Genomic DNA, 14,206 nt, shown 5'->3' with positions numbered 1-14,206 from the left:
TGTCACTTTGTTCACAGCATTCTCTAATGCAGATGCAGTTGGTTTACAAATCAAGTAAAAAGAAGAAAAGGAATAATTGCTCCTGTCCTCCTGGAAACTCTGTAAAATTGCATGGCACACGTGCAAAACACTACGTTTCTAAGTAAAAAAAAGAAAGAAATGAAAGAAAACTTGTTCCAGAAAAGCAATAAATAAGCCTCCATAGGTGTAAGCCTCTGGGGAGTAAAACATCCATTAACTTGTTCTTTTATTTTTTTCTAGATGAAAATAAAGTAGGTGTTTCTGAACACACACAGTACGACCCCTCATCACCGGCCATACGTCCACCGGCTGTTGTCTCCTTATCAAAAGTCCCACATTGCAATGTTTCCCTGTGTCCATCCAGTCTTCCCCTGTACAGTAAAAGTCCTGCTGTGGAGCCACAGACAGAAACATGGATCCAGCCCTGATGGCCCCTGCTGCTCTTTCTGATATGCATCGCAGCAAAAACAAAAGTCCAGTCGTATCCGTATTAATGGGGGGGGCGTGGTGTTGGCGTTCCATAGAGCCAGGGTGTGCAGCCGGGGAAGCCTGTTCATCCGTGATGCATGAAGAAAGCCAGTCAGGCGATGGCCCTCACCCTCCTGCAGTAGGCAGTGCACATCACATCGTCAGACAGTCAGCAGGTCACTGATAGGCTGCTGCAGCCTCAGTCCTGTCCACATTCATTGCTGTAGATGTTTGCTTCCTTTTCTAATGTTTTCTCCTTTTTTTGCCTTTTTTGTCTGAATTGTTTGTTTTTTTTTAGATTTTCTGTGTTTCATATATATATATATATATATCTGTACGTTAGCAAAGGATTTACCCAAGTCTGGCATTTTTTTGTTCACACATCATTGTCAAAAAAGCTTTCATTCTCAGGTTCACAGAAAATCCATCCTTTGCTCGTTTGAAAATAGAATTTGGCCTTGATAATTACATTTCAGAGGGCAAAACAGTGCCGTTGCTTCTTAAATGTTTTTAGGTGGCCATTGCAACTGTTATTCCTCAAACGCAACACAACCATTTGAAGAAATACCTGTGAAAATCACTGAGCAGCGCGCTGAGTTAGCAGAGTTTTCAGGTTTACTAGATACAAAGTTGTTATGGATGTCAAATACTTCCTAATTGGCCACCTCAGTTTGGACAATAATAAATAAATAAATGGCAGCACAAATGATCTTTCAAACTTGTCAAAATGCCAGACTGGAGTATCACCCTCCTCCCCTGACCCCTCGGCTCCCCCCAGCATCCCCTCACCGGTCCAGGCCGATGAGCAGGCGGCTCCTCTCCTCCTCCTTCTGGCTCTCGTTCTTCAGGTCGGCGAACACCTGAGTGAAGTAATGCGGGTCGGAGTTGATCTGGAGCATCTTTGCGCTCATCAGGTTGATGATGGACAGGCAGCGGTCCCAGAAGGTCTCCTTGGAGCTCTCCACCAAGAAGGGCTTGAGAGGGTAGGATATCTCGTTGCCCATGTAGGAGTAAGACAGGTAGAGGCAGGTGAGCAGCACGGCCTGCAGCTCGTGCTCCGTGGCCACCTCAGAGGAGACCACGTCACGGCACAGCATGTAGACAAAGACCACGTTCGCGGGGGTGATGAATCCCTGGTCCTGCCAGCCTTGGAGCAGCAGGGAGCGGTCCACGCTGCGCAGCCACAGCACCGGGTCAGTGGGTGACAGGTGTTTGAGCCGATAACAACGCCGGCACAGAAACTCCCCGAGGCAGCGCAGCAGCTCGCTGGTGGAGGCCTGGACGATCACTCTCTTAGGGGTCCCGGGGGCCACGTTGGAGTTGGCCAGAGGAGCCTTCTTGACAGACGATGCTGTGTTGTTGGAGCTCTTGGTGAGAGCTGGAGTGCTCTGGTCCTGGGTGAAGGTGGACAGGTTGGCGCATGACTGCGACTTCTTCAGGTTTTCGTTGTTCAGGTGGGTGACATTGTTCTGGTAGTTGCCGTTGGGCTGCACCTTCTTGGAGCCTTTCTTCTTGGCCGACACTGCTACAATCCGCTTCCACGGGAGCACGTTGATGAGCGAGTGGCGCTTCAGGTTCTTGTCTTTGGCATTCTTGCTGTTCTGGACAGCTGTGTAGTGGCCCACAGTGGCCGGTCCATCCTCAAAGAGAGCCGCCTTTCGGTAGCTAGGTGACAAAGACAGCACGGTTCCCATGGTGACTGAGGGGAGGCGTCCAGGGGCTTCAGCCGCACTGGGTCAGAGGAGCGTCTGCCAGGGGAGAGCCTGAGGGTCTCAAAGCCTCAATGCCGGTAGGAGCTCGGAGTCCCGGGCTACAGGCTGCCGCTGGGCATCTAAATCCGAGGAGGAAGCAGTCCTGTGGGCGTCTCTCTGAGGGGGTAACGATCACCTCGACTTAAACAGCCTCGGTTGTATTTCAGCTCTCTGTCTGCGTCTCCGGGCGGCCGCTGCTGGAAGCACAAAAGATCAATCGTCAGATAAATAATTGCTGAAGGATCAATTAGCTTTAGACTATCCATGGATGTTTACAAAGAGCAAACAAAATGTATCTGCTCTCACATTAGATCTGTAATCATTCAGCTTCCATCAGATAACATCGCAGTTCTGAAATGTTCTCATCACTGTGAGCCTGAGCGCTTTATCTGAGAGCACCTCAGGCTTATTAGCAGCATTGATTTGCCTCAGTAAGTGGTGGAATGGATCAGCCATGCTTACCCTAATTAATTCAATCATTATTGATCCGTCTTTGCTGCAGATGATCGCAGGTGAATCATCCCAACATTACCAACATGTTAGTGTGAATTCATCTGCAGCAGCTTATAGAGCAGACAGAAGAAAATAATGATGTGCTGACTGAGCATCAGCTCTTTAAACCAACCCCACTAACATGTTAGAGTGAGAGATCCATATTTTGCGGGCAATGGCCGACGAGTGAACCACGCGCCACCCCTCTCACTAAAATGGAAGGCAGAAACGTAAACACCTTAATAACAGGTGAAGGTCGCGTTGGATGCGTATCGGATTCGGGATGTTAAAGCGCAGATCCAAGGTCATACCATTCACCTCCATTACAACTAGATGAGCAGAGAGATGCATGATTTTTCTTTGCACGACATGTTTTCCCCCTCACTGCAGTATCTGTGCACAGGAAACACAGTCGATGGATCGACTTGGCGCAGAGCTGGAAGAGCTGCCGGATCCTCCATCACATCACCTTGTTATCAATCTGACTCGTCAGCTGTGGAGAAATTCCAAACGGCAGCTTTAACTGACCCTGGGCTGGACTGACTGAAATGTGTGCTGGGCTTCTGGCTGTGAGGGGGGGTTGTGTACATCGGGTGCTCTCCGTGGTGCTGAAACGGAGCCTTCTGCGTCGAACTGAAAATGCTGGCCGTCATAGGCGGTGGCTTAAAATGAAGAAAACCGTCACATTTCCCCTCTATCCGTTAATATATCACAACATGTCGCTGGATTTGGTTTCCTATAACTTCACATCCCCATTTGTTTCCGTTTTTTGCCATATTTTCTGAATTCGGTCTAGCTGCGCATCTCCTGTTTTCAAATATGATGGATCCACAAATCTGTTCAGTCTGAAGTGCTTCGCTTTCAACGCGAATATGTTCCGAAATCAAAGCAAACTTACCAGATTTCCAACTCAATGAGAATGCAATTGCGCTGAAACGATGGTGTTCCGCGACCCGAGCCTGTTTTTTCCTCACAAGACACGATTAAAACATGAAACCATCACGGAGGATTTAAATGCAGCAAAGAAAATAATCCGAGCCGATGCAAAAAAAAAACAAGCGGTGGATGGACACGCCTGGTGTCGGCGGTGCGCAGACGATGGTGGGCAGTTGTGGAATGGATGCTCGGATGAAGATGTGCTCCTGGTCCTCCTGGCCGTGAGATGCGGATGCTGCGAGGGCTGATGTTGTGTTGTGTCACTGACTGTGTGCGGATGCTCGACGCAAACGCGGTGGTGGGGCGCCTCTCTGCGCTCTGTGCGCGCTGCTGTCTCTCTGCTGGGAAGCAACTCCGCCTATAGCCGCGCGCTGCGGCCTCTCATGTAGACTGAACCCAGTGAACTCCGACCATGTTGTTCTTCATCACACCGTTACCAGCCCACAGCACCAACCTAACCCTGACATGCATGTATAAGCACTCACCTATGAAGTGCGTTGGTAGGCAGGTTCTATACGTGGTTCTGTAGGAAAGCACTCCCGTTTTAATCTCTGCACTTGAACAGTAATCTCAATTAGTCTGTATTAGAGGACATATTCCTACAGTCCTCTAGTGAGGACCTGCATGTGTCTGTGGTTGTCTTCTCCATTATGAGTTATGTTTATAAAATTATTATTATCATTCAGTGTTGGATATCATCCATATTAACACATGATGACCCCCCTTAGACCACAGATACTAATCCACAAAGACAATAAATCCATTTTTGTTTTTTAGAAAATGTGTATTTTTCTTAGCTCTTTAATTGTTCAGTGTTATTTTGTGCATTGATTTTTGAATAAAACCCCTGACCGGAGTCCCAAAGTGGGTTCGTATAAGCTGCAGTTTAATTAAATAGCCTGTGTTGTGTCTTGTTGAAGTAGGTTGTTGCATCAGATGTATGAAACACAGAATAACTGGCATTTTGTGACATTCTCTTAAAAAAATAAAGAAAAAATCGATATTAGCACAAAATTTGGCTTTGGGCGATCACGAGAGGCCCAACTGTGACAAGTTTGCATCTTATAAAAAATAATTAATCCTGCGGGCCTACTTAAAAATTGAAGATTTGAAGGTTGATTCGCATGAGCGAATCAAATGCGTAGGAAACTACGTTACCCGAAATGCCTTAAAATCCCGACAAGCAAGTCGTACGCTGACGTCACATACGCTAAGTAACGTAATCGTCGCACGTAATTTTCATTCAAGCAGCATTTTGAATAAGGAAGATGGCGGCTGCAGCGGTGGTTGAATTTCAGAGAGCCCAGTCTCTCATTAGCACGGACCACAACGCCTCTATCGACATTCTCCATTCAATAGGTAGGTGTCCGGCTGGGGTTTTCAGATGGACGCTGTACCTCTGACCACTGTAATGTTTTATTTCTCAGTGTTAGGCGGCGAGGTTAGCATGCTAGCTAGTGGCGTTCAATAGCAAGAGCCGGCGGTGTGCCGTGCTGACTCACTGTTGAACGGTGGGTAACGGCAACTGCTAGTGGATGTTAGCGAGTTAGCAACTTCGCTAACTTTAGGCCAGGGCCTGAAATATGTGTTAGTTATCAGTATTGTCATATTTTGACTGCATATGGGTCTTGTGTTGTTGTGTCATTGGCCGCAGTTTCCAGGCTAACTAGCTCTACTTAGGATTGTCACGTTAGCGCTATTGCTATTATAGCTAACGTCATTAGCTTGTTGTCAAAAGCCTTTAACCCATATCATCAACAAAGTGAAAGGCAGCTCTCTGGCAGAGTGAAAATATAACTACTACCTTTTATTACTGCTTACCTTGTTATTAATGGTACATTTATGAGTAATTGGCCAAGGTTTGCTTGTGTGTTTATGGCTGCGTAAACACGAGCAAACGGAAACTCCATTACTTGATGCTGTAAACAGTTACAGTTCTCATCACTGACCTCAAATTGCCTTGTCACTACAGCCTGCTAGCTGTCAAGCTGTCCTTGTCACGCTGTTTATTCCTCTCAGCTATAAATGTTGTGCGACAAAATATTGATTTTGTTCTCAGTAGTTGGCTAAATTAATTTATTAGCATTTGACAGAAACGTAATCAGCTGAATTTGTTCATCTATCAAGCGAAAAGGCAAATATTGACTGCTTCCATCTTAAGTATGAGGGTTTGCTGCTTTTCTCCTCTTAGTATAAATGTAAATTGAATATATTCTGGTTTGTGTTGGTTTTTGAACATAGATATTTTAAGGCATCACTTCGGCTTCGCAACATTGTGACCTGCGTTTGTAACCGTTTTTTTTTCAAGGCTAAACAATATGCACAGGGAAGTAAATGATTGTTGTATCCCTGTTTTTCAGACTGGTATGTAGGCTCAATTTTGAGTAATATTGAGATAAAGTAAATAAAACAGATCACGTTACATCAAAAACCGTGAAACAGAATCTACTCAGATCAAGATTTCCAAAGCTTTTAGGTGTCACTTTGTCTCTCAGACTGTTTTTTCAAACTGTGTCAGGTGTGGATTAATTTGATGAGTTGGTTTCGGTCAACTTGTTGTCTTTCTTTAACAGTTAGGAGAGATGTTCAAGAGAACGATGAGGAAGCTGTCAGGGTTAAAGAGCAGAGCATCCTGGAGCTGGGGACACTCCTGGCCAAGACTGGCCAGGCCGCAGGTAATCAAGTCCAACTTCATTCTGTGCTGGATTTTACTTTTCAACCAAGCCTTCAAATAATGTGATGGAACTTAATCTATGTTACGTTTTCACTTTTTGTGGCTTTCTCCAGAACTTGGTGGTCTGCTGAAATTTGTGAGGCCTTTCCTGATTTCCATCAGCAAGGCCAAGGCGGCCCGGCTGGTCCGCTCTCTGCTGGACCTCTTTCTGGACATGGAGGCAGCAACAGGACAGGAGGTTGAGCTGTGTCTTGAATGCATTGAGTGGGCCAAGGCCGAGAAGAGAACCTTCCTACGACAGGCTCTGGAGGTAAGGAAGCCTAGAATAAGCTTGTGGATGCTATCTATGACAGAAATGTAACTTAATTCACTGCAGTTTACAAGGAGATGTCACTGAAATATAAGGCCTTCAGATGGATCAGAACCCCTGAGATTTGATGCTGACTTTAATGACATTTGTAGGGAAAGGTTATTGGCTTTAAAAGGCTTTTGCAGCAACTTGCATCACATCTGACACCTTGATTGCTGTTGAGGCATAAATATAAATGTGCATGTTTTGTTTTTTTTGCCATAAATACAGCCAACAGCTAACGTGTTCATCAACACTGTTCATGATTAATGACAGTGAAAACAAAAGCAATATCCCCGAACATAAACAGCCGCTGTGGGAGAAATTGAACATGTTCTGAATCATGTAGTGGGAGATGCTGGGATTTCTGACAGGATATGTTGGAGCGTTTGGTTGTTGGTGGATATGCAACACTGCCACTGCAGCATTAGTTTGACTGAAAACCAAATTAAAACAGGAACCTTGATAATTGCGTTGAAGCAAATCTGTTAGCTTTGCCTGAAGAAAGTGAGAACAGGAGATCTGAATACAGCTAATACATCCTGATGATGATCTATGATGACATTGCCCTCCTAAAGCAGTCAAAATGGGCTTTGTGGCCAAATGACGACCAGCAGCTTCACACTCACAGCCAGGAATATGGCTGAGTTACAAAATACACACACAACAAGAATTTGTGTTATTATTGTGTATACAGTGGAGAAGAAAACTATGTAATGAAACTGTGGCATGTATGAATTAGTGAAAGAAGAGAGGGCTGCTCCTCAGGTCATGGTTTGCCACAGGCCACACATTATGATTTATGTGATAGGAGTATTAAAAAAAATGACAGGAAGCTATGTAAATAGCACCATGTGTACCACGAGCTGCTCCTGTACTTGGATAGTTCCTCCCTCTGGTATTCTAGGAAATGTAGGAGCTGTCTGTAATTTAGAATGATTTAGCAGGCATCAGGTTTTTTGTTGGTGTCTGCACAGGGATTGCTGATGGATATTAGCTAGTAGCTAAATCTGGTAGAAGTCCATGTATGAGATTGATGTTTTTTGCACATGGTCCCTGACAGTTAAGTCTAATAACTAAACTGTGAACATTACAGTCTTGATTTCTAGCAAATGTGTATAAAATGAAATGTATAAATTCAAAATCAATCAAAATATGTGGAATTTTGGACCATAAGGGTGTACTTTCAAGGCCTGGAGAATATTCTGTGAAGATGTATAATGAAATTAAGATAAATGTCACAGTTAAAATGGAGAGCCTTGCTGGGGCTTCCTCAGGTTCCTGTCTTTTGATGAAGGTATTTCATTGTCTTTCAGGATGAATGTTAGAGCTTAGCACAGCTGCTCTCTGCTTGTCTAATATCACTCTCTCTTCTTCTAGGCACGATTGATCTCACTCTACTTTGACACCAAACGATACCAGGAGGCCTTGGCGCTCGGTGAGTGTTTAGAGACAGGACATTTTTTTCTTGTGCTAAATGGCAGCATCTGCATTGCTGTTGAATCTGCAAAATTTTGTTTGCAATGAGAGGAGAAAGAACAGCACACTTTAGGACTATAATTGTACGTTTACCTCCTAGCTGTGTACTGAGCAATGCACAAAGTTACTGCAACAGTAATGTGCATGACATTAACTCTCAGTCATGGTCTTTCCCTCAGGCTCCCAGTTGCTTCAGGAGCTGAAAAAGATGGATGACAAAGCTCTTCTGGTGGAAGTTCAGCTGCTTGAAAGTAAGACGTACCATGCTCTCAGCAACCTGCCCAAGGCCCGCGCTGCGCTCACCTCGGCCAGGACCACCGCCAACGCCATTTACTGTCCTCCAAAGCTCCAGGCAGCTCTGGACATGCAGTCAGGTCAGATGTGTTCACTATTCTCACTTCCAAAACTTACCTGGACTGAAGTGGTTCAGTTTCAGACAACTGGGTTGTGTTATTTTCTGTGATATTGATAAAACTAAATATTAAAACTATGGAAAATAATTGTATCGTCTGGTACCTTAGAGGGGAAAAAACAAGAGCAGAATGTGTTTGGTAGTACATTTTAATAGACCTTTTTCATTTTGACTTGTCATAACAACATAAACACGTGTGTAACGACCATTAAGTGTCCCAGAAAGCCATTCCAGTTGTTATTCATGTTATTAATTACACCTGTGCTTTTCCTGCCAGGTCGTGTCAAAATACCTGCTGTTAAAAAAATAAAGTTTGTTTGGTTCATAGTGCAGTTAGGCTAAGTGTGTTCCCTGTCAATGGTAAGAGAAGTAGCCTTTCATAGCCAAACCACATATCCCAAGCTCAGTTTCCACTAAACAAAGACTAATAAGTGCAGAGTGAATGCTGTGATCATCCACTCAGGTGTAGGAAGGAGTTGATTAGAGGACGGTTTATCTGTCGTGAAGCCTGCTTTAAATTACAGTATGTCTGCCTCGAGGTAGTTCATCCATTGCTTTGCTGGACCACAATGAGTAAAGCCAAAAATGTGGATGTTTTTGTCAGGCTACAAGGCAGGTCTATGTAATAACAGAAACTACTCGTAGTAGTAGTAGTAGTAGTAGTAGTAGTAGTAGTAGTAGTAGAGTTTTTATAGGTTTTCATCATCTTCCACATTATTCTGATGGTATAAATTCTTGTGGAAAGGTGGCACAATTGTCCACCACATTGTCTCTTTTTGATTCTACCACTGGGGGGCGCCAGTCAGTTCTGAAGTATGTGTGCGGATGCAAATTCCCCACAGTGTTTTATTATTTGATGGTATGAGACACTAGATAATGCTTTTCTGCTTTGTATCTAAAAACCATGGCAGTGTTACAAAGTGGGTATAGTGATGATCAGTTTCATGGTGTAATTATCGTGTGATTTATTGGATCTACTTACTAGGAGGTATTAGCCTAATACAAAGAATTACAAACGAGTTAGAATATTATAATTCATATGAGTCAAAAGTCAGTTGGCTGAAAAAGTCATATTTGGTGTGTTCCTCAGTGACTCGGCTCATTTTATCCTGATAACATCTCAAAGTCACACGGTGTGTTTCGCAGTGTGAAGGCAGAGCTCGAGGCATGGCAGTATCATGGTTACTCATGACTTTACAGCACAGTGTGAAATGGAAGGAGAGACGCAGCGCATGGCTAATGCCTCAGTGATTTCCAACAGTATGATGTTGTGGTCTGTGTTAGGTAACACCCTGTGAAACTCAACGCATGGTTTTCATCTTTCTTTGAATCGTACAGTCACAAAGCAGATCTTCAGATCTTCAGCCCAGCAAGTTTGTCCACTTCTTGTTGACATTTCACAGTGACTGCTGCAGTTTGCTTTGGCCATAGGTGGTAACTATCACGCCGTGTCGTCTTTGTCACAGGGATCATCCACGCAGCCGAGGAGAAGGACTGGAAGACGGCTTACTCCTACTTCTTTGAGGCCTTTGAGGGCTACGACTCCATTGACAGCCCCAGAGCCATCACGGCACTCAAATACATGCTTCTGTGCAAAATTGTTCTGAACTCGTGAGTAGAAACTCTAGTACCTGGATGTGATCCTGTGCCCTGACATCTGCATTGTTCCTTTGAATCATAAACATTTCAGAATTTACATATCTGATTTTTCACTTCTGTTGCTCATCTGTTTCAGACCAGAGGAGGTCCAGGCCCTGATCAGCGGTAAACTGGCCCTGCGATACGCCGGCCGACAGGCAAGGACCAATCATTGTCTACTCCTAGCAGGCGGCGTCTTGTTCTGTGCAGTAAATCATGTCATTAAGCTTGTTTCTGTAGAATGACATTTAGATTTTCTTTCATGTCATCATTCATCCAGACAGACGCGCTGAAGTGTGTCGCCCAGGCCAGCAAGAACAGATCATTAGCAGACTTTGAAAAGGTAAGAATCCTTTTAGTCCTGTCAGATCTGTCTCAGTGGAGTTTCATGCAGACAAACGTCCATTTAGCCGTTTTGGTTGTTTTCTCTTTAGCTCCCGCTGCTTTTACCTGTTGGTTGATGTGTAGCACACACAGAAATCCACTTTTGCTTTTGATTATACCTGCTGGACATACAGTGTTCAAAGTGTTGTTATGTAAAGCATTTTAATGATGCTTGGCTGATGAGTATTTTCAGTTTCTGAGTCAAAGCTGTGCATGTTGCAGGCCCTAACAGAGTACAGAGCAGAGCTGAGGGACGATCCCATCATCAACACTCACCTGGCCAAGCTGTACGATAACCTGCTGGAACAAAACCTCATCCGAGTCATTGAACCATTCTCCAGAGTACAGGTAAGGACATGATAAATCTGCCTTTACAAAGGAATTTATAGGATTATACAAAGGAGCCTTGCTGCATTTATTATTATTTATTATCTCATAACTTTGTACAAAGATCATCTGAAGGCCTATTCAGACAGAACAGGATTTAGATGAACTTTTGCCAGTATGTCCTTGATTTTGGTGCCATGTCAGTAATTTTCTGCAGTGTGTTAAGAGTTGTCTCTCATCTGCTGTTAAATGTCCAGTGATGATAATAAATCCTGCCGTACAGTTTATTGTTGCACAGAGTTTAATTTCCTGAAACCTTCTCAGGTGCTAATGCTGAGTCATTCTTTCTGTTCTGTAGGCTGACATGAGTACCCACTAATGTACTTGCTTTTCATCATTTTAACTAAAAACTATGTTTGAGTCCAGTATTAAATATTTTCTCTGCTTCTGTTTCCAGATAGAACACATATCAGGTCTAATCAAACTGTCAAAGGTTTGTATATTTGCACTTATTTTTCCTGTGTGTTAAAATCACCATTTAGATCTTTAAAAATGTGAGTTTCATTGTGAATTTCTTTGTCTTTATAGGGAGACGTTGAGAGGAAATTATCACAGATGATTCTGGACAAGAAGTTTCACGGTAATTGGAAAGATCTGTCTCAATAAAAAGAAATATTCACTTCATGGCCGAGCATTCAGTGTACTGTCGTATATTTTTACAACGCTGCTGCAGGAATCCTCGACCAAGGGGAAGGCGTCCTGATCATATTTGAAGAGCCCCCGGTGGACAAAACATACGAAGCAGCCTTGGAAACAATTCAGAACATGAGCAAAGTTGTGGATTCACTTTACAACAAAGCCAAGAAGCTGACATAGGTAAAACATTTTTTATTATTTCTAAATGAAGAAATGAATAAATAAAGTGAGTAAGAAGAAGCGTGGCGGGGGGGCTCCTGCTTCAGCCTCCACTAAATGTTTTTTCTCCCGTCCTCAGAGCAGAGTGCCACAGCAGTGCGATGGAGGAACTGTGTGTGTTTGACCAGCGTGTGTAACATTTTAAGAAGGGGACAAGGGAGAAAACGAAAAGTCCCACAAACTGCAACAAACAGGATTCCCCATCAAACTCCCCCTCTCCCCCCACAACGGACAATTTCATCACGTCTCTTGTTTGTTTGTTTTTTTTTTTCCTCTTTAATTTTGATATCTCTTCAGGATTCTGTATAACACTCAGCGGCCAAATCAGGCCATCAGGGAATATTGTACAACCACAATAAAAAGATTAAAGGTTTAAGAATACATATATGTTTATATCTGCTATAAGGCCGGGCTGCCCGAGCCTTGAGCTGACTCCACTGCAACCTCAAAGGTGCAACATTGACCTCTGCGGCCTCCGACTGCACATGCAGAAACAAGGCTTTCTCCTTCTTGTCCATATCTTTCAGAAGCACACTGCTCAGTTTTTGGAAGGTTGGGATACTCCTTGGGATTCTGAGTTTTGGTCAAAGAGCTCCCTCTACTTTTTTTTTCCTCACCATATCAATGCCAACAGTTCAGTACCCGCTGTATTTCAGATATGTATTAAACTCACTTTGTTTTTGGTTTTGTGTTTTTGTTTAAAAGAAAGAAAATCAGAAGGTTGCCACATGTCTGCCCGCCCTGCAAATCTTACGTTTATAGAACAGATGCCATTTCACCACTCGTGCCACTTTCTCGGCGCTTCTGTTTGCCTCAGTGTTTGGGTGCAACATGAAATCGAAGGGCAGAGGTGGAGATGTCTCCACTGCCTCTGAGCATCTGTGAGTTATCCCCGAGTGAGCAATCCTCCATTGTTAGTTCCTAGCACTAGTGTGGTATGCTAGTAACCAAACAATTTGTATGGTTTTGATTTGGTTTTGATTTTATTTGTTTTTCTCTTATAAAGACATTTTCAAAATAAATATTTTGTATTTTAAGGGTTTTGTCTTGTCTCTTGCAAAGTATTGCAGAAGGTAATTCGACGTGGTAACTTTGATTGGCCGCTCAGTTATCGGATTTGTTTTCCAGTATGAGGGTGAGACGACCGGGGATTTACATGTTGCAAAGTGTCTCTGAAATGCACTTGAGAATGGGAGCGTGACCCAGAAAAATGTATGCAGTAGTTCAGTGGAAGTATGTCTGATCATCAGAGGGAACTCATAGAAGCAGTCAGAACCAATCCTTAAAATCACTCCACAGAAAAACATGTTGACACTAAAATAGAGTTCACCCGAGAGTCTCTCCTTCCTGCTGCTATATGTGTCACACCTCACATCAAAGGGCATTAAATCAGTTAAATGGACAGCTTTCGATTGTCTTATTTTATTTTTTTTTTACAGAGACCGATGTTTACTCAACCCAGGTTGTCTAACTTGGGTGCAGATATTTTTGATTTGTTTCACCACAAGAGACTGTAACTCAGTGGGCATCAACAGGCTTTGTTCTACAAATCTTTTTCATTTCTAAGAACAGGTTTCTTTGTTTTTTCCACCACACTGTTCAAACAAGTGCCACAAACTTTTCCTCTCCAGACTTCTAATGATAAGCACAATCATGTGATCATTTTAACTGTAGCTGTCGTATTCATACAGAAGAAAACTTCCAAGCCTCAAATATTCCTTTTTTTCTTCAGCGTTTGTTTACAAAGGTACAGCCTTTCACTGTGACCATTTTAGCATCCAAAATAAAGATTTTACTTCACCTCTCAAATTCACACTACTTCTTTTTCTATTGTATGTATGTTGTATGTATGTTACATTTTAGACTTGTTAGTGTAGATCTCAGCCATCCACATGCTTCATTCTTTTAAACCAAACAAAATACAGCATTTGCTTGTTTTCCATACAGATGACTTACGAAATAGTCATTTGAGTAGTTCTTAATTTCAAACATTTTTAAGCATGAAACATTGAAGAATTTAACCATCGTATTTATTCTAGGTTTCTCATACAAAACAAACAAGGAAAAAAACCCCCCACACATTTACAAACATAATATACAGACAAATATTTATAAATTATAAATCTATATAAGAAATTATATTGAAAATTTCAATATTCACAATTATTTTGCAATTGAAGAGTAATAATGTTAACATGAAATGTAAATATTGGCTAATTACATTTGGCATACTGGCAAATCTTTTTATGTCCTTTTCACATCTCGTCCTCTCACTAGTTTAAATCTTTACTTAAATAAACTACTTAGTAATACTTAATAGATTGAGACATAACATATCAATGGACTTTAAGAAAAACGGA

The 14,206-nt window shown here is 42.8% G+C and overlaps 2 protein-coding genes across 3 annotated transcripts; one reads left to right on the top strand and one right to left on the bottom strand.

The window, feature by feature from the left end:
• Positions 1–1,274: 1,274 nt before the first annotated feature.
• On the bottom strand, positions 1,275–2,183 carry cdk5r1b (cyclin-dependent kinase 5, regulatory subunit 1b (p35)). Its single transcript, XM_041963235.1, has one exon. It carries the CDS (start codon positions 2,181–2,183, stop codon positions 1,275–1,277), a length of 909 nt encoding a protein of 302 aa, XP_041819169.1.
• A 2,721-nt stretch (positions 2,184–4,904) lies between these two features.
• On the top strand, positions 4,905–12,883 carry psmd11b (proteasome 26S subunit, non-ATPase 11b). 2 transcript variants are annotated; one of them, XM_041962522.1, is made up of 13 exons: positions 4,905–5,027; positions 6,242–6,343; positions 6,456–6,652; positions 8,072–8,129; positions 8,350–8,544; positions 10,049–10,193; positions 10,318–10,378; positions 10,501–10,563; positions 10,827–10,952; positions 11,389–11,424; positions 11,520–11,571; positions 11,665–11,807; positions 11,931–12,883. In XM_041962522.1, exons 1-12 carry the CDS (start codon positions 4,937–4,939, stop codon positions 11,805–11,807), a joined length of 1,269 nt encoding a protein of 422 aa, XP_041818456.1. In that variant the 5' UTR covers positions 4,905–4,936; the 3' UTR covers positions 11,931–12,883. The 2 variants fall into 2 exon arrangements, with proteins under 2 accessions (XP_041818456.1, XP_041818455.1); XM_041962521.1 differs by having other exon boundaries at positions 11,926–12,883.
• Positions 12,884–14,206: the final 1,323 nt, after the last annotated feature.

This window comes from Chelmon rostratus, chromosome 21 (assembly GCF_017976325.1).
Source record: "Chelmon rostratus isolate fCheRos1 chromosome 21, fCheRos1.pri, whole genome shotgun sequence".
In the NCBI taxonomy this organism is placed as follows: domain Eukaryota; kingdom Metazoa; phylum Chordata; class Actinopteri; order Chaetodontiformes; family Chaetodontidae; genus Chelmon; species Chelmon rostratus.
Note: the sequence above shows the minus strand (reverse complement) of the source record. Positions and strands in the feature narration are given on the sequence as shown.